Source organism: Populus trichocarpa, chromosome 15, assembly GCF_000002775.5.
Source record: "Populus trichocarpa isolate Nisqually-1 chromosome 15, P.trichocarpa_v4.1, whole genome shotgun sequence".
Taxonomy (NCBI): domain Eukaryota; kingdom Viridiplantae; phylum Streptophyta; class Magnoliopsida; order Malpighiales; family Salicaceae; genus Populus; species Populus trichocarpa.
This window is the reverse complement of record NC_037299.2, coordinates 5,225,956-5,247,309: the sequence shown is the minus strand read 5'-3', so window position 1 is coordinate 5,247,309 and position 21,354 is coordinate 5,225,956. Positions and strand designations below refer to the sequence as shown.

General features: G+C 33.9%; 1 protein-coding gene across 2 annotated transcripts; it reads right to left on the bottom strand.

Annotated features, from left to right (window-relative positions):
• Positions 1 to 346: 346 nt before the first annotated feature.
• Positions 347 to 7,611, bottom strand: LOC18105532 (uncharacterized). 2 transcript variants are annotated; one of them, XM_024586513.1, is made up of 7 exons: positions 7,486 to 7,611; positions 7,199 to 7,361; positions 7,023 to 7,116; positions 5,299 to 5,495; positions 2,204 to 2,322; positions 997 to 1,117; positions 347 to 627 (listed from the first exon to the last, which is right to left on the bottom strand). In XM_024586513.1, exons 1-5 carry the CDS (start codon positions 7,543 to 7,545, stop codon positions 2,213 to 2,215), a joined length of 624 nt encoding a protein of 207 aa, XP_024442281.1. In that variant the 5' UTR covers positions 7,546 to 7,611; the 3' UTR covers positions 347 to 627; positions 997 to 1,117; positions 2,204 to 2,212. The 2 variants fall into 2 exon arrangements, with proteins under 2 accessions (XP_024442281.1, XP_024442283.1); XM_024586515.2 differs by lacking the exon at positions 2,204 to 2,322 and having other exon boundaries at positions 7,486 to 7,603.
• Positions 7,612 to 21,354: the final 13,743 nt, after the last annotated feature.

The window sequence follows — 21,354 nt, the reverse complement described above, 5'->3', positions numbered from 1 at the left end:
ACCTAGTTTATGATATCTTTTGGAACCACGTTCTTTTATTTCTTATACCGTAACCTCTGCTTTTGTCTGGGTTTCTTTACAATCACTGGACCTTCCGGTCGCTTTCCCTTTTATGTTAGAACAGACCTCTTCAGCTTTTTACACTCTATCTGATCGAACTGTGTTGCTAGGAGTAAAGAAAGATATTGGTCTATACGCTACAGAATCTAACAGTTCAATTGAGGCTAAAATGATCAAATTACCAATCTATTGCACTAAACGTCCACTGTTCCAAATAATTCTTCTTAATTAATTGGTAGTTTGCATAGAAGAGTTTGAGAAGTCTTGCTACCAAATAAGCTTCATATTTGTTCCCGAGAGATCAGCATCTAAGGGAAAACAAGTCTAATTGTTTCCAGCCTTTTTATATTATAACGATCAGCAGGTTCCGCATACTTGTTTATATCTTCTAGTTGGCTCAAGTAATGATGCCAGTTACAGCACAAGAGGCCTAGGCTAAGTCCTTTTCTTGAATATCAACTTTATATTACAAATCCAGAACTGCGCAAATCAACTTCTGTGTGTACCTGAATTTGTTCTCTATCGGTAAAGTAAGCACCCAAACTTTAACCAAGTCGGACCCCCCACCTGAAAGTGACCAGACAAAGATGCTGTTGGTGAGAATGTACGAAAACTTCCAGTGAGGACCCAAACGGACCCCTATCCAGAACTGACAATTAAAAAAGAAAGTTCATAGTATAAAAACTATATCTGCAACAACCCTTGTAAATAAAAAATTTGACTAGGCTTCTCTTCACATGTGACAAAATGCCAACTGTCTACAAATTCTGTATCACTGCAAATAGCTCCTCTCCCCGGAGGTTCTAACCAGCAAACAAAGTTTGAGCAGAAACAGTCCAACTTTAATGAAGCACAGTACAGCATTGTCAAGCCTTTGGTCACAGTTTATAAGGCTACTTTTATCAATTAGCTCAGAAAATGTGTGTGTAGCATTACCTGATGTATCACGGAGCAGCCCTGGTACACCTTGCAAGACAGTCCATTCTGAGTAAAAAACACACTGGATGATAACCATGCCTCTGGTTATCAGACAACCATTTTTGTGCTCACAAAAGTTCTGAAAATCAGCATTCAAGGTGAGGATCATGGTGCATTATTTCAAAATCTCAACATAATTCACAAAAATGGATGTTATTAAGGGATTGAAAGATAACAACTATCAATCTTTGTAGGATGCACCCGCCATGATTTATTAAATACACAGAACAGCATACGTACAATAACTCACCTGATACTAGCTCTCAGGCCTCTGAACTTTTTTAAAAGCTATGAAGTTGGAACTAATCTCATAAATTAGGTCAACATGCCTTTTGCTACCAGAGTTCTTCCTAATACTACTTTATATATTCACTTTTCTTTTCTTTTCTTTTTTGCTTAGATATATATTATGGACTTTGCTTTCTGGTAGTACGCTGCTAAGATCTAAAGAAAATTACTTGATATTGTTTTTGGAGAAAAATGGTAGAATAACAGCATCACACCATGATCTTTCTAACTGTAGTTTATTGGGACAACTAGACACAAGAACATTGCGAAAATCTTTTTAATTTTGTAAAAGCAGTAAGGATGTTATAAGCTTTCATATGGTTTGTGTGATAAAATACACGTTGACAGAAAATTGATTGAAACCAAAAGAGGTTGATCTTGAACATTCTCTTATTTTTTTTCATTTTCAATTGTTATCTTACCCTAGATTGCAAAGCAGTGTAGATTAAATTGCTATAATCATGTCTTCATGTTATTAATATGGCTAAAATGAATTTGAATACTTTGTCGGAGAAAATTGCCTGAAATGAATAGCAATACAAGGTTTGACTGTAAAGTACAAAAGCTAGATGATCAATTCAGAGAATTTATGAAAAAAATTATTACACAATACAAGTAAAAGATGTCTTCTTGCAAATGCCCAAAATCATATGGATATGCAAATATGATTTCAGTTCATCAAAAAATATCATTGCAGTTTTACCTTGACATACCATGTTGCATTTCTCTTAACTTTTAAATTTACTTCTCCATCATTAGCAGAAAGGCAAATAAAAATTACTAAAATTTTCAGATTATATTTTCCCTAAGATCAAACACAGCCATATAATAGAAAAGACAAAAACTATAAAGTAGTTAAAATTCAGAGTAAACTTACTGTCGATGACTAACAATTATAATGATTGATACTTGAATGCAACATGCTCTTCATAACATCAATATCCTTGAGCAGTTTCTCATTCTCATGATTCCTACTCTGTGTCTCAACATCTAAAGCTGCAATAACAACTCGCAGCAAATCACTAAAATAACTCAAGAATGATCCACTGGATTTGAAGTTAAGCTAATTATTTTCAATTCCTATAACTACCCCTCAATAAATGGCTTAAGAAATATAAGAAGACAAAAAAAAAGAAGGAAAAAGAAGTCCACCATCACAACTTCAAGAACACACATCAAGCAGCAAAACCAAAACTAAAAAACGAGGAACTGCTTAAAATTTTACTGAATGATTAAGAAAATGACAAAAAGATTAATCTAAAGACAATCTCACAGCGCATCCAAAGGGAGACATGACGTTCACAAGCAGCAACATTGTTTGTATTCTGCATATTTTTAAATGCAGAGCTGGAGGTTGGCATGTTACAAGGACATGATAAGTGCACCATTACGCATGCATATGTTATGAAGCTAAGCCTCATTAAATGATGATGCTGTACAACATTGTGATATCTTCTCTCTCACTATTCAAGAACCATTTTTGGACAGATGTTGAATAACACTTGTCAATTTTCACTGAGAAAATGTTAAAAGGTAATTCCAAGTCCATACAAACTTAATTCAAATATAAGACTAATGGAGCTCCCAAAATATCCTAAGCATATGATCTCCTTTTTCTAAAACCATTGGGAGATATTTGATCGAAATTCAAAAACACTAGGAAGGAAAGCCTGTGCGAGAAGCACAAACTCCAAAAAAGAAAGAAAGAAAGAAAGAATGGTCAATACTAGCACTCTTATGTTCCACTTCCTCTCCCCATCATGGTGGCAGCAAGACGGATCTAATCCAAACTCTTCCACAACTGTCAATGACAGAAGCTAAATATATTTAGCCATCATTATGGTGAGCTAAATACTGGCCGAGTCTTTTTCCATTTATATGATTAAATATGCAATAAGCACAAAAGCAGCCACAAATACAGGCACTTCCCTAAAAGGTCCCAATATGAAGAAACAAGGTCCACAGTCTACCCCTGAAAGAGATATCAAATACATGGGAAAAGGAATCGTAGTCTCATAAAACTTGAGAGAAAAAAGGGAATCTAGTTGTAATTCACCATTTGGTTTTATCTTGGCAACTTAGGGATTTTTTTTAGTGGATCTCAAATGATATGTTCAATGAAGGCAAGACTTATATTGTTTCAGGGCTTCAATCCTTAGGTTGGGGTAAACTCATTTTTGAAATTCAGATTTGGCATTTTTTTTTTCTAAATTTTGAGTCATATGTAGATTTTGGCATTGTAAGGCAACTTTAGAACTGCAAGAAGTTTCTCAGAGAGGCTTTATGATTTATGAGTTTCTACCATCAAACTACAAGATAATCAACCCAAACAAGAGTTGTGAAACTCCTTGTTCTTCAACCTGTTATAAGAAGATTGCAATGATATGGGCCCAGTGTTGTCAAAGATGAAAGGCGCTAAAAAGCACCAAGCCTGGAAAATGCCCTAGACGCTTCGTCTAAATGAACTAAGGCGCTCAACCTATATGATATAAAAAATTACATGTATAATATTATATTATGATACATAAATCTAAAATATATACCAATTATGATTAGATCATTAGAAAATCAAAAGAAAATATAAAATACCATAATATAATCATATAAAGTTACATTTTTAACCTTTAAAACAACATAAAAGAATTTAAAGAATTTTTATATGATATAACTTAGTAGAGTTTTTATATGAGAAATTAAGAAACAAAAAGATGAGATGACAGAAGAAAAAAAGTTGAAGAAATACCTTTGTTGTTCTTAGTCTTCACTCTTGACTCTTATGTTTTTAACAAAACTACCCTTAATTTCTTTCTTGTATAAGACTAGATAAAGAGATAAACAAGACAAAACATAAGTTTTTTTATATATAAAAAAACAGAAATCGAAGAGACGCCTCTTCAAACTAATCTTCAGTGTCAGTGTCAGTGTCAGATAATTTTCATCAAGCGACGCCTTTATCACCTGCCTCCCATGCACGGGCGCTTGCCTAGGCAATGCCTCTTCAAACTCCATCGCCTTAGGCTAAGAAAGGCATCTCGCCTCCAGCGCTTAAGTGAGCACCTGGGCGCCTTGTGACAACATTGTATGGGCCTTTCTAATGAGTTTCATAGCAGTACCAGAAAGGCATCATTTTGTTGGTAGTTGGCATAGGGCATGGGGTATATTTTCAGAAAGAGCCAAGTAACTTGGTCAAAAGGTTCACATTAAAGGCCTGTCAAAATGGAGAGCAAGCTGCTCACACGCAAAGATCAATTTATAGGTCCCTATCTAATCCAACCAAAGATTACTAGACACTTGTGCGAATGGAAAACGTATGTTTAGTCGACAAATAAATAGAACATCAACAATAAAACTCAAGAGAGGACGTTACAGATATTACAACAATGATGAAAAAAAAATTAAAACTAAAGTCAAAATATCCAAAGTTGAGTTCTCATCATGTTACAGCCTTCAATAAATAAGGGAAGAAAATAACCAATGAGTTTCTCATCACAGGTTTTGGTCCAAGTGCAGTAATGTAAGTTGAAGAACTATTAGATCAACTCCTGTATTCATCTAAAAGATATTCTCACACTGGAGCTTGATACTAGAATTTAAGTTTGCTTTATTTATATTATTTAACTATTTATCTAAAAACTACCCATACATGTACTCCAAGAATGATCTTAGCGTAAATCATCTATGCAATAAATCTCTTAATAAAGAACTCATTAAATAACAAAACAAAAAATGGTCTAACAGATCAGCTTAAAAACGTGCAACTGCAAATTATGCAAGTGTATATGTTGGCATGCCATATCAAATAAGTAATCTATTGATAAAGTAGCGTAAACTATAAATCGAAACGGATGTTGAGTAACCATTGATGCAAGGAAAGAAGATAAGCAGCTTAAGCACAACAAAAACAAGATTTTAATGAAACAATGATTTCAACTAGAAGAAGCAAAAGGCACAACAGGCAAGTTGAAAATGTACCGGAGTTGCAATCAAGAAGATCTTGAACAATTTCATCCATGAAAGCCAACATCAAATTCTTTAAAGCATTATTTTTCTCATCCAAGAGATGGATTTCATTTTCAAGAAACTCCTTTTCTGACAACAAATTCACCACTTCATTTTCACCTTTGTCGATGCCCCTTTGAAATTCTAGGCATTGCATGACAAACTGTTCTCTGTGCAGAATCAATTAACATTTAGTAATGTTAAATATTAAATGAGGATAAATAATAACTACCAAAAGAGGAGCAATCATATCTTGCAAAAGTAGGCAAAAGTAGGCAAAAGTCATGAGAAACTTTATTCCAAGTTATGATTCTACAAATTTGAAAAACAAAAAGTGGCAATGTATCCAAATAACCAAAACATGAATTTTTTCATACTAATATGGTAAATTCTTTTTGGAGAAAGTGAAAGCACTTCAAACAAGATATAAACTCCATGACTTAAAAATATAGGATAAAATAAATGCTGAACTACTGCAAGTGAATTGTTATGGCCTAGAGAAATTCAATCTTTCCAGAGTAATCATTCCATCCTATTCTGATCCAATCCTGCAATCAAGAGTTTTCTCAGGTGTTTTGGGTGGTATCAGATGGTGATGGGTCTTCAATGAAATTCTAGCTAGATAGCTAGTTAGATGATAAACCTTTGTGTTACTCATTCACATAATTTTTTAACAAATATGAGGATAGAAATGAAACTGTTTCAAACATGAGATATTGTTACGGAACAACTTGGCTCTGGAATATAAGATGGGGACAGTTTGTGCAAGGGATGTAGATCTTAGAAATCAGCTACTGTCCTCACTCTCTAATATTTCTTTATGTCCTCATGAACCTGACAGAATAATATAAAGATACACGATACATGGAGGATGCAAGGTGAACTCATGCTGCAGAATAACAAATGATGTTCTATTTTCTAAAAATGCTCCATCATTCACTAGTGTTCGGATGTCTATTGCCCCACCTAAATGGCTGGCATCTATAGAAAAGCTAAGCACCATAGAGCAGCTGTTTCGCAGGAGCATCATAAGGAACTGCTTTCCCCTCTTTGCAACAGCTTTGAAGAAACAACAGTACATCTTCTTTTACACGGCAGCAAAGTTTGGGAAATTTGGAGCCCCTAGCTCAATATTTACTCTATATGAACATTGGCCTTTAAAGGATAAATACAGCGAAAGGTTTTGTTTTCTGTGATGTTTTCGGATACTTCAGTCCATCTGGTCAGCAGAAAACAATCTATCTTCAATAACTCGGTTCTAGATTGGGATGATGTTTTTGGCTTGATTACACTGAGCACTTGGTTGTGATTCATTTGCAAGAAAGTTTAATCTATCAGGTTCTGTTGTCCATGCCTTGTTATTTTTTATATTTACTGCTACATTTTTATCACTCATTCGGTTCGATTTGGTTAAGACCATCCCCTTGATGTTGTTTCCGCTTAGCCACTGGTTAACAATAAACACTTTTCTCAATTCTCATTAAAAGAAAAACCTTAGTGGAACTACATCCGAAAATACGTAACTCCAAGTTCATGAAGAAGATAAAACAAATTACCATTTCATAAATTCTCAAATAAAACAACAACAATAAGGCATAATTAATTGATGTGTACATTGAAGACCTGATGGTCTACCAAAAAAAAATTAGATTGAATCCAAATATAATAAATAAATAAATAAAGATTTGAGTGAATACCGCTTGTCGTCCATGCTTTCAAGCATCTCCATCTTCTTTTTTCTTAGACCACAAATCTCCTCCTCTAAGAATTTAACAGACTTCTTCGACTCATCTGCGCAGTTTTTGAAAATCATAAAAAAAGATAAAATAAAATTGAAGCAAAACAAATGAAAAATAATAATAAAATGAATTACAGGCAACAGAAAGCAATCCATTGATTTCAAATTGCGAGAAATAAAGCGTCTTGGTGAAGTCCGATTCTCTGGCAGCCAAATCGGCCTCGAACTCAGTGCATTTGACGATCTCTGATTCGATCTCTCGAGTTATCTGAATGTTAGCTTCGATTTCCTCATTTACCTAAGCATTGAATTTTTTATTAAGAAAAAACACCAAATTCTTGTTGTAGTCATAAGAATTAAGAACCAGTCGGCCTAGCTAGGGTAATAAAACAATTGCGTCAAAGAGAAGAGAAGACAAATACTTGATCGAGCATGTCTTTTAGAGAAGAGATTTGACATAGAATCGCTCCTGAATCGTCCATTGCGTTTCGGTTGGGGGCTCAGGCTCTTGCTCTTCTAATTTCCCGCTTTTTCTACTGCATTGTTTTGTTTTGTGCTGTCGAGCCACTATTTGATTTTGTGTTTTAAAAATAATTTTAAAAAAATTTAATTTTATTTATTTATTTTAAATTAATATTTTTTTATGTTTTTAAATCATTTTAAAACGCTAATGTCAAAAATAATTTTTTAAAAATAAAAAAATATAAATAAAATAAATTTTTAAGTGAAAAACATTTTAAAAACAACCGCAACCACACTCCAAAACAGACTTTTAGTAACTGTCCGGGAATCAGGTGTCGTAATGTTGTGGAATGTGATTTTAATGTGTTTTTAATTTAAAAATATATTAAAATAATATTTTTTATTTTTTAAATTTATTTTTAATATTAATATATTATAACAATTTAAAAATATAAAAAATTAATTTATAATAAAAAAATCAAAATTTCATAAAAAATCAATACAATGGGAACCTCAAACAAACATTAAATAGAAAAAGATACTTTTAAACAATTTTTCTTTGGCACCTGAAAATATTGTTATAAAAGTAATTTGAAGCATTCTATAATTATTAGTTATTCACTAGGTTGCTTTTAAAAAAAGATAAATATAAATAAAAGAAAAAAAATATATAAATGTAGATATTTTTATTATTTTTAATAGATTATGAATTTTATTTTCTTTATTGTTTTTGTGGTGGTCTCTTTTCTTAAAGATGTACAACTAATAGAAAACAACTAGTTTTATTTTTAGTACTATAAAATTTTCCTGAAATTAGTAAATTTTTAGTGCATTTTACATTTTAAAAACAAATGAAAATAGTTATAATTTTGTTTTTTTTTTAATTTTTGGTTTGAAATCAAAAGATATCTAAAGTTAGTAAGTTTGTGCCTCAAAATAAAATAAATTTACCTCATTTTAAAGTCACACATTTTATATTGGTCATAATTTATTTCTTTACAACATGCCTGGAACTAAAACACATGTAAAATTCAATTCAATTCATAACTAAATTTGAATTTAATTGATAATCTATACAATTTTTATATTTAGAATAAAATATTAAACCACATAATTTAATTCAATTATATTGTTTAGAATGCTCATGGAAATTAATTCAACTGATAATTTTAATTATTTTATTTTTAATTCAAAAATCATTTTTTTTGTTACAATATTGCTTATATTTATTTGAAATGACATAAAACATAGACATCATAAAGAAGATATAAGTAGATTTATCTCTTATTAAGTTTTTATTAAATATTTATTGAAAGAAATTTAAAAAATATATATTTGATAAAAGAAATCGATAAAATTTAATATTTTCATTAGAATGTTGAGAGAAACAAATTCTAGAAACACTCCAATAAAAATTCTAACATTTTACTCAAATCAGACTTAACTAAAATAAATATCAAACCAACGCAAATAACATTATCAAATAGACAAGTCAATGACTAATATAATTTTAACAATGTTAATAATTCATAAAAATAAAACAATTCTTAATTTTAATAATTCAAAAGATATCATCATATAAATCATGCAATAAAAAATATCAACTACAAAATAATTTTTTTTTATAATTGCATAAATAAGTTTATGAGAATTACATAAATATTAGTTATAACTTTACTTCTGAATCTAGCTAGCCTTTCTCATGTCAGCTCGTAAAGCAAAGCTGAGTTTAACAATTCCATCTTCAATTCTTCAAACTACATTATGTAACAGCCACAAAATTCAATTGATTTCGATATAATATTTATTCGTAATAAGTAGAAAATAACAGTATTTGTTTTTATCACAATCCATCAGTACAATATCTAATGCAATAATTTTTAATTTTTGTTCTTCTTGAACTGTATATTTCATGATACCATTTATCATGTTGATATATATATTCATGTAGACTATATTCACATAAGATGCAATAATAGTATAGCAAAGAAAAGTACTTAAACACCATGTGCAAAATATAAAGTTCACCGAGACACCATAATTTACATATCTTAAATTTGAATATTGACATTATACAGTTTTACAAAATAGTTCTATTCGTATTATTACATAAATTATTATAAAATCATACGATTTCACAAGGTCTATTCTTATAACTTTCTATTGAGTCTCTCTTTAATATGTTATTTCACATCTTTATACAACAATATTTCACATTATTGTATTTAAGCTATATTCAATAAACAACTGATGACATATATTATAGTCTAAAAATTCTTATACATATAGAGTTCTTCAGTGCATAAATGATTCATCCCTAACTATTACCAATTTATATAGTTCCTTAAACATAATTTTTGATCGAAAATAACACATTATAATCTTTCCGTCATCATATCGATAAATGCTTTCAACCGAGGCTATTCGCAACACTCATTTTCGGCTGTCCAAGTATGGATCCTATTAGCCAGAGTTAATCACATCCTTTATTCCCGGCTATCCAACATGAACATCATTAAGCAGTTAATATTGTCATTTATTATCTGTTATCCAACACGGATACCATTAATCGAGACTAATCTTGAACATTTTTCCAGACCATCCGACATGGATGTCATTAGCCAAAGCTATTCTTTAACATGTATTCCTGACTATCCGACATGGATGTCATTAGTCAAAGCTAATATTATTTGTCCCCGACTATCTAACATGGATATCATAAGCCAAAGTTAATTCACTACAAGATTTAACAGTTTTACCGACAGAAATATTTCGTCGGTATATGATTAAGATTTCATCGGTAATTAATTTACCGACGTCATCACCAACGGAATACGACCGTTAGTTTTCCTTTCGTCGGTAAAACCATATTCCGTCGCTATATCGGTCGGAAAAATTAAAAAAAAATTTCCCGCTTGAAATATACCGATGGATTTTAGCCCGTCGGTGATAGTGTGACATACCGATGGTTTACAACCGTCGGTAAAATTATCGGTGAATGTTTGGAATATCGACCGAAGATCTCCGTCGGTAAATTCGTCGGTCGTTGTGGCATGCACTGTAAAATACCGATGGATTAAGTCCATCGGTAAAGTTGTCGGTGAGTCTCTAATGCCGACCGAATATATCCGTCTGTAAATTCATCGGTGACTGTGGCAACTACTGTCAAATGCCAACGGATATATTCTGTCGGTAAAACCCTCTGTGATTATTTTTAATATGTTTTTAAAAAATTATTTAGAATATATAATATAAAATTATATAAATTAATGGTAATAAAAAACCAATTATGCAAATAAATTTTTTATTAAACATCAAAAACAAAAGAAATAATATTAAATAATATTCATTACAAACTGAATGTGTTTTTAAAAAAAATGTTAAATTAACTATTAAAGTTAAATAATATTCATTACAAATTAACATAATGGTGGAGCTAGAGGAGGAGGAGGAGGCTGATTGTTATACGACTAAAAAGGAGTAGGCGCATATGTATCACCACTCTGTGATGCTATGTTCATGACAAATTCGCGAAGCTGGTCATGCTCCGCTTTTTGATGTGCATGCTCCGCTTTGAGTTGTGCATACCGTTGTGCATCCTCCACTTTTTGTTGTGCATGCTCCGCCTTGAGGTGGTCGTATTTTTTGGTGAGCTGAGTCGTGTGTTGCTGCAAGGCCACGAACTCCTTAGATTGGGTGCTCGATACTGATTGGGAGCTCCCAACGGTTGAAACACTACGGGCCGTCTGCAAGTTCTCGGCTGTAGTGTTGGAGAGCCCGTAAACCCGATTTTTATCAGGTCCACCAGACGATCCAACCTCCATCCACAAATCCGGATCGAATTTCGAAAGGGTCAAAGGATCGTCCCCATATCTCTCCCTCAACCGGCTATTATAGGTCTCCTGAAAATAAAAAAAGTAATCATCATATTCAATTCAATAAAAATAATAACTTACAAAATAAAATGGTTGAACAAACATACCACGAAGTGTTGAGCACGGTTGTCAACGAACTATTGCGCCCCCTTTTGGCGGTCTTGACTCCGCACGTGCGTCTCCACAAACAGCTCCATCGAGCTCGGCTCACGTCCAAGAGACGTAGCCTATAATGAAAAAAGATTAATTAACAAAAAATTAATCTAACGATATATTTCTTTTAAATTAATCTTACCATCCGTTTCGCATGTGTAGCAAACGAAATGGAGCCGCCGGTGTGTGTTGTCACCGAGCCATGAATTGGCTGATTCCGGTTGCCAGCACCGGACTGTGAGCATCGTGTGAACTGCTCATACGTCACGTGCTCAAGATAGTGCGGCCATATATCTTCCGGGATGTATATCGGTTTAAAACCCCTCCAAACCGCCATGTCGTTTCAGCCTTGGAGACCCCTATCTCTCGCGGTTTTTTTTATCTTCTTTTGTGATTCATACCAAAAATCATGCAACCTACTTCCATAGCGAGAAATTAGAAGTTGAAACATAATTTTTTTTCCTAAAAAAATCTTGTATTGTTTTCGATGTTACCTAATTGCCGCGTGATTTTCCCACACCCTCCTCACAACTTTGTCATGCGCCCTGTCCCAAGCGAATTTGTGCTGTGTATAAATAATTAGATAAATAAAAATAATAATTTAGTTACAATTATATTAATAAATTATTAGATATAAGCTGGAAATTAGAAATTAACACCAACCTCAAATCTGCTAAACCATGCATCGATTTGAGTTATTCATTCAAGATGTCTGGATAATTGACTCCATTGAAATAATAGAATCTCCATCGACGATTTAAACGTCGATGATATTACTCGGGCGGCCTCAATGTTTGTGAACCTGAAAATAAATTAAATTCATGAAATATTGATTAGTTGTTCATAAATTATTTTATAATTTAAAAGAAAAAACTAAAACCTTAACAAACTTACATTGAAAGGTCGTCCTTTCACTGTGCCTCGTACTTGCGGGTGAACTGATTCTGCTACGAAGGCACGCCACTTCTGCGCTGTGAACCTGCGCTGGAAGAGGCAGCATTGGTTGACGGTGCAGGTGGCGTAGGTGCCTCTTCTTGAGAGGCACCTAAGGATACGTCATCCTCGCTGCTAGAAGAACTAGCTGCGACCATACGTGAGCGACTAGCTCTGGTTTTCGTTCTACGCATCTACACAATTGTATACGAATAATTATATAATTAACTTCGAATGTTAAAAAAAAATTACAGCACCTCCCCTATACTGGATACTACCCAAATCCACAAACCTGCAAATATTGACAAAAGCCACAACCAATTGACTCCATCTATACTAATATTGTATATAACATAACATCTATACATATAACATTCATACTAATTACAAGGTAAATTCAACATTAACAACATATTCAATCATTATATAAATATAAACAATAAAAAATATTCAATAAATTCAACAAAAACTCTAGACTAACAATTAAAATTAATGCAAATAATTAAACACAAATCATGCAATAATGTAGTAAAATTACTAATTATTCCAACATATTCAATTACTTATTCTAAGGTAAATTCAACATTAACAATTACAATTCAACAAATTATTCAATCATTATATAAATACAAACAATAAAAAATATTCAATAAATTAAAAAAAAACTCTAGACTAACAATTAAAATTAATGCAAATAATTAAACACAAATCATGCAACAATATAGTAAAATTACTAATTATTCCAACATATTCAATTACTTATTCTAAGGTAAATTCAATATTAACAATTACAATTCAACAAATTATTCAATAATTATACCAATACAACAATAAAATATATTCAATAAATTCAAAAAAAAAAACTATAGAATTTAGGAATGAAACATGCATACCTTAATAATGTATTGATTTCAAGACTTTATCTACATTATAAAAACACACCAAAACAAAAAACATAAAAATAGCTAAAACAAAAAAAAAAAACCCTTAAAGTAAAATGAAATAGAAGAAACACATACGTTTTAATCTGATGAAGATTCACAAGAACACTTGCTAGAGATTGTAGGTGAAAGCCTTGGAGAAATGAGAGGAAAAAAATTGAAATTGAAGGTGAAGAACGGAAGAGATGAAAAAATAAACTGAAGGGGCAGACGCTGTGATTTATAGGGCAGTTTTACCGACGGATTCACCAACGGATATATAAAAAATATTATTTAATTTAGTCCGTCGGTGACGATTCAAAAATCCGTCTGTAATTTTTGAATTTCGCACCAATATTTTTAATTACCCTCCATATTTTTCGCTGTCCGTCAGGAATTCCGTCGGTAAACTCACGCGGTCAGAGATGCATTTAATGCACTGCCCTTTGGAATTCGCACAGTCCGTCGGTGATTTTGTCGGTAATATTATCTGTCGACAAAATACCGACAGTCTTTATTCTGTCGGTAAAGTCGTCGGTGATTATGACATTTCAAGTGATTATTTTCGAACTCTCTGTGAAATGACGACGAATATTATTTCGTCGGTATGGACATCGGTAATTGTGGCATTTCAAGTAATTATTTTCGAACTCTCTGTGAAATGCTGACGGACCTTTGTCCGTCGGTATTGACGTAGGTAAGTGTACAAGAAAAATTATATTTGTATTGGCTATGTACGTTCCTGCAAACACTTAATGATAAACTGTCCATCGCACAAAACAATAACAACAGTGCTTAAACAATACATATTTCGTGTTACAAAATATATCATCCATAATCTATATTACATGAAAAAAGGGTTTTACACAGGGCTTCATTCTGATAGTTAGTCAGAATTTTCTTCTTCTTCGTCATCAATTGAATAGTCATTACCTTCATCGCAATCTTCAATATGGTCATCATCTTCATCGACATTTGCTTGTCCGCTAGAGCTCAAAACAACATTCAACTCCTCTGCTTCAACATTAACAAGACTATCATCGAAAACATGAAAATTTGAATTTTCTTCCAAGTCAACCGAAGGAGCAACTTGATATGGTTCAACCAACTCACTAACTTGAAAGACTTCATCTCGCACAATTGTGTCTTCGTTCTCATCCTGAACAAGCTCGACACGACCCCTGGGTTTTGTTTTTAAAACGGAAACCCAATCCACTCTTGATTGATCCTTTCTAAAAGAAGGGGTGTATGTGTAATAAACTTGTTGACATTGCTTTGCGAAAACAAAGACATCGTTTACGTTATGGAGTTTAGCTTTTGAGTTGATTTCGACCTGACCATAGTGCAGATCAACTCTGATTCCTCTGTCAGTCGTGTCATACCAATAGCATTTGAATAAAAACACTATATTCTGCTCGCTATGATATTGCAGTTCGACGACCTCTTCTAATCTACCATAGTAGTCAACTTCTAACTCACTACTAGTCGATCCCTTAACACAAACACCGTTGTTGTATGTCTTTCTACCATGCCCGTATTCTTCAGTATGGAAAACATATCCATTGACAAAATACCCATTGTAGCACTTAACTTTTCTTTCAGGGCCCAGGCTTGGTGAAGACAATGACTTAGCAGCACCCTTCCCATTTGATAAACCTTGTATATAATGTACATCATTGAACAGTAAACGAGAATCACATAATGACATGCATACAATAATTTTGCAAATGAGAATGAGTTTGTGATAGTGCTTACATGTGTTCTGAAACATGTGGCAAATTGTTCATCTTGTAATTGAAAGATCTGGAATTCAGTCAGCTGTGAGTTATTAGACAGCAAATATTATCGATGTTCTCTGCAAGTGGTAATGAGTGTATTATATTACAATATCTAATTAACAGTATATTATTGACAAAGTTTAATTAGTATTACACATATATACACTTACTGAATAAAAGGTCTCAGCTCATCACAGTTAAATAGAACATAATTGTGTGCTTGTTTGAACTATATTTCTGACAAATATATTCCTCTTACATCATTTTTAGGTGTGGGTCGTCCAGGATTGAAGAATATTGACAAGTTCCCACTGGAAGACACTTCACCGCCATCATCATGCCATGGAACGCGATTGATTCTCGTTCTCAGATGAGGTTCGAAATAGTACGAGATAAATGTTGAGATCTCCTCAACAATATAGGCCTCACATATTGAAGCCTCAACATGCGTCTTGTTCTTAACCTTTTTCTTGAGATTGAACAAGTACCTGCATTGAATTAATCAAGTATTTTCAATGAAGAAAAACAAAGAAAATACTTTTATATATGAATTACATTGCAACTATAATATCTAACCGTTCGAATGGTTACATCCATCTATATTGGACCGGTCCTTCAACTTTTGCCTCGAACGGTAGATGTATGGGGAGATGCTCCATTTAGTCAAAAAATAATGGAGGGAATATCATCTCAAGTTTGCATAGTATCTCGATGATATTCGTTTCAAGCCTCTCAATGTGATCAACATTCAACTTGCTGGAGCATAAATCTCTAAAGAAATGACTGATCTCCATGAGTGCATCCCATATCCTCTTTGGCAACAAATCACGAAAAGCTAATGGGATGAGTGTTTGCATAAATGTGGCAGTCATGACTCTTTATTCCATACAATCTGCATTCCTCCATATTAACCAGCCTTGATATATTCGAGGCATGTCCATCCGAAAAACGTAGACTATTAAGCCATTTGTAGACTAGTAGTTGTGCGTTTTTCTCTAACACGAAGCTTGCTCTTGGTTTTGCGACCCGTGACCCATCACAAACCAACTCCATATTTTTACGGTTACAGAACAGCGCTACATCCAATTTAGCCTTGATGTTGTCCTTTGTCTTCCCCTTCACATCTATGACGGTGTTGAAAATGTTCTCAAACACGTTCTTTTCAATGTGCATGACGTCAAGGTTATGGCGGAGAAGATTGGTCTTCCAATAAGGAAGCTCCCAAAAGATACTTCGCTTCACCCAATTATAGGTCAAACCAAAACCAAGAAACTTCTGCTTACCTGATTGGAGACTAAACACAATGTCACCGTACAAGTTTACAACATCATGCAATTCTTCACCAGAAAGACGCGGGGGTGCAACATCCTTTTCAACTCTGCCAACAAAGAAATCTTTTCTGTTCTTTCTGTACTTGTGATTATGTGGCAAGAAACGACGGTGACAGTAAAAAGAAGAAGCTTTACCTCCGTTTCTTAGCGTGAATGCCTTGTTGTTTTCCATGTAGTATGGACATGCTAGTTTCCCATGCGTGCTCCAACCAGAAAGCATTCTATAAGCTGGAAAATCATTGATAGTCCACACCAAAGCCGCTCTCATAACAAAATTTTGTTTCCTCGAGATGTCATAAGTCAAAGCTCTAGAGGACCACAACTGCGTCAACTCATCAATCAATGGACGAAGACAAACATCTATATTCCGCCCCGGATTGCTCGGACCTGGTATGACCATAGATAAAAACATGAACACCGACCTCATACACATCCCCGGTGGCAAGTTATAAATCGCCAGTATGACCGGCCAACAAGAATAAGGAGCAACAAATGACCCGAATGGGTTGAATCCGTCTGTACATAACCCAAGATGCACGTTCCTTGATTCAGCTGAAAAGTGAGGATGCACACTATTAAAGTGTTTCCACGCTTCGCCGTCAGAAGGATGCACCATCACTCGATCAACCGCATCATGTGATTGGTGCCATGTCATGTGCTCAGCAGTCCTTGGTGACATGAATAACCTCTGCAGTCTAGATGTGATTGGAAAGTATCTAAGTTTTTTATATGCCACTAAAGTCTTTCCCCTACCAGTTCTGGGTTTGTAATGGGAATGCCTGCATGTCATGCACTCGGTCATCTCAGCATTTTCAAGGTAGTATAACATGCAGAAGTTAGGGCACATGTTAATTTTCTAGTATCCTAAACTGAGGGGTTTCATCATGGACTTCGCAGCATAGAAGTTCTCTTTCAGCCTATTCCCTTCAGGTAAAATGCTTCTCACCCATTCAATAATCTTGTCATACCCGGCCTCACTCAACCCGTGGTCTGACTTGATGGTGAACACCTGTGCTATGACCGATAATTTACCGTGGTTCGTGCAGCCATCCCATAATGGTTCGTTAGAATCTTTCAACAAATCAAAAAACCTAGTTGCATCTGCATTAAGTTCTTCTTCTGTAATTGGACATTGACTGACATTACCTTGATTCATTCTCATTGCATCCATAACCATATTCCTGTAAGGATTAGTGTTGTCATTTGCTACTTCATGCACGTTGCTAGCACTAGAAGTTGACCCAACCACCATTTCTTTCATTCTCCTCTTACTAACAAATACTTCTCCGTGTGCATACCAACACTGGTAATTCTCTATAAACCCTTTGTGTAGAAGATGCATCGTTACAACATCTGGATGCAGATACTTTTTATTTTGACACTTCTTGCATGGACACCTAATACCGCCTCCAGTAAAATTTCTAGGAATAGATATTGCGAAATTAATAAAACCCTGAACCCCGTTATAATAATCCATCCTCCGCAATTCTTGGGGTGAATCTCGATACATCCATAAACGATCATCCATGACTTCTATCGAATCTCTATAAAATTATGATGACAACATGTATTAATTAACTATGTTAGGTAAATAAATTTGCAAAAAAATTAGTTTACCTCGAGATTATCCAACAAACCAATTACAACTTCTCATAAATATTAAATATTCATTATCAATTATCATTAACGTCCATACAAATTAATACATATATATCAATTTACGAAAATTACAACTCCGCAATACCACTGATGATAAAAATTAAAACGGACCCATTAAACAAGCTATTAATTATTTCAAAACAACACATGTAATTCGGTAATTCAATAAAGTTTCAACAATTTACAAACAAATACAATCTTACAAAATCTAAAACAAACCATAACAAGTATAAAATTATACATTCATATACTAAAAGTTTGTTTGAGAAATAATAATAAAACATGTACATCTACTAACAAAATACTTATACTAAAAAAACAATAAAAACCATGATATTTAAATGTTAAAATTTAAAAAGATAGAATTACTTACAAAAACTGTTAAAAATCCGTAGGTAAATCAGAACACGGATACTGTGACAAGAAGACTTCAATATATATGACTTGTTGTGCTGAGAAGAGGGAGATTTATTTTTGGAGGGGGGCTGGATGTTTGCAGTTGGGGAGAGTTGAGATGAGGAAGAAGAAGGAGAAGAAGAAGGAGAAATAGGGGAGGATAGGGTCGAGGGGATATATTAACTTTTGCCAATGGATTCACCGACGACATATTCCGTCCGTGATTCCGTCGGCTATTCTGACGGTAAATAGGACACGTCACCGTATGGAGCTGTCGTTTTGAATCATACGGTGATTCCGTCGGCATTTTTCATCGGTGAACCGGTCTCGTCACCGTACAGAGCTGCCGTTTTGAATCCCTCGGTGATTCCGTCGGCATATTCATCGGTGAACCTGTCTCGTTGCCGTACGGAGTTGACTTTTTGAATCCCTCGGTGATTCCATCGGTAAAAAATACCCGCAATAACCTCCACGTCAGCAAACTACTCTTTTTTTTTTTAATTCTCAACATTCCGTTAGTAAGTCCGTCGGTATTTACCGACGGAAACAATCCGTCGGTATATGTCGATGACCGTACCGACGGATTAAATTATGTCGGTAATGGCGACCTCCAATTGCCGACGGAATTATTCCGTCGGAAATTTTGTTGGTATTAAGCGAATTTCTAGTAGTGATTATTAACATCTATTCTTAGCTATCCAATATGGATGTCATTAGCCTAAGCCAATCTTATCACTTATTCTCAACTATCCAACATAGATACTGTTAACCAAAGTTAATCTTAATATTCTTTATAATTCATGATTAATTAAAAAACAAAATTCGGATAACAATACTTTATAAAAGTACCTCAAGAATTTAACATAATTAGATGGAGGGAATTACCTACCTATTCCCCCTATAGTATGTCTTCGCCCAGTCAAAGATACGAATCATGTTGCACCTCCGAATATAGAGAGATCAGTATTCAATATATTTTATCTATAAGCATTGTCAAAGATTACTGTGTCATCAGGAAACCTTTTTTTTTTTTATCTCTTTTACACAGTGTTTCTAGAACTATTCTCTTCTGAGTACGCTTTCAAATCCTCACCTACTGGATAATACGTTTTCTAACCCTATCTTTTTCTTTCTAAGTGTGCTTTCTAGCCCTCGCCTACTAGATAGTGTGCTTTCTAGCCCTATCATTTTTCTTTCGAGTGTGATTTATAGCCCATCCATCAGATAATACTCTTTCAGACCCTATATTTTTCCTTTCGAGTGCGCTTTTAGGCCCTCATCCATCAGATAGTGCGCTTTCAAGTCCTATCTCTTTTCTTTTGAGTGAACTTTCTAGCCCTCATCCATCTGATAATGTTATTTCATGCCTTCTCTTTCATTTTGAGTGTGTTTTTAGCTCTTATATATTAGATAGTGCGCTTTTAGACCCCAACTCTTTCATTTTGAATGCGATTTCTAGCCCTCATCATTTAGATAATACGCTTTCAGGCCTTATATTTTTCCTTTTGAGTGCACTTTCGAGCCATCATCCATTAGATAATGCATTTTTAGACCCTATCTCTTTCCTTTTAAGTGTGTTTTTTAGCCCTTATCCATCAGATAGGGCTTTTTCATGCCATATTTCTTTCCTTCTAAGTGCGCTTTATATCCCTCATCATTCAGATCACGCGCTTTCATGCCCTATCTCTTTCCTTTTGAGTGTGCTTTCAAGCCCTCATCATTTAGATAGTGCGCTTTCATGCCTTATATTTTTTCTTTTGAGTGAGCTTTTAAGCCCTCATCCATCAGATAGTACGCTTTCAGACCCTATCTTTTTTCCTTTTGAGTTCACTTTCTAACCCTCATCCATCAGACAGTGTGCTTTGAGGCCTTATCTCTTTCCTTTTGAGTGTGCTTTCTAGCCTTCATCCATCAGATAGGGCCTAAAAGCACGATATTTGAATGATGAGGGCTAGAAAGGGCACTCGAAAGGAAAGAGATCTTTTTCCTTTTGAGTTTGCTTTCTAGCCTTCATCATTAAAATAATGTTTTTTCAGGTCCTATCCCTTTCCTTTCGAGTGCGCTTTCTAGCCCTCACATATCAAATAATGTGCTTTCTAGCCCTATTATTTTCCTTTTGAGTGCACTTTGTAGCTCTATCTATTTCCTTATGAGTGTATTTTCAGGCCCCCTATCCATCAGATAGTGTGCTTTAGAGGCATCTATTTTCTTCCTGAGTGCGCTTTCAAGCTATCAATTCTAACAATTTTGGAACGATCAACCATTTCTTGATCTAGTGAATCCACAATCTCTTATCTTTTCTACTTTACAAGCGTAATATTAAAGTCTCTAACAAGAATTTTTCTCGTAAGCATTGTAAATAGGGAGCAATTATCATAACTCAATTTTGAGTTTTCCCCTAAAATTACCATTTTCTTTTAAAATGAAAAGAAAAAAAATTAAAATAAACATAAAAGACTAGTAACATTGCAAGAGCAGACTGAGAATGGTTTCAAATGCATTCAGGAACCAAGCTGGAGTTCTGGAAAAAATTAGAATCTCAGTTGTATCCTATGATACCTAAAACTAAAGGACAACATAGATTAAAGGATAATATAGATTAAAGGTCAAATTAAATTATTATTACATGAATCTGCATAAAAATTAAGTATGAAGACTTAATTAGACCTTTAATAGGGCAATTTGATTTAATCATAGGCCTGGTTAAAGATTTGATTAAGTTCAAGAATTAAATTGGGTTAAATTAAACTATTTAATTAAGTACAAGGACTTAATTGGACTTTT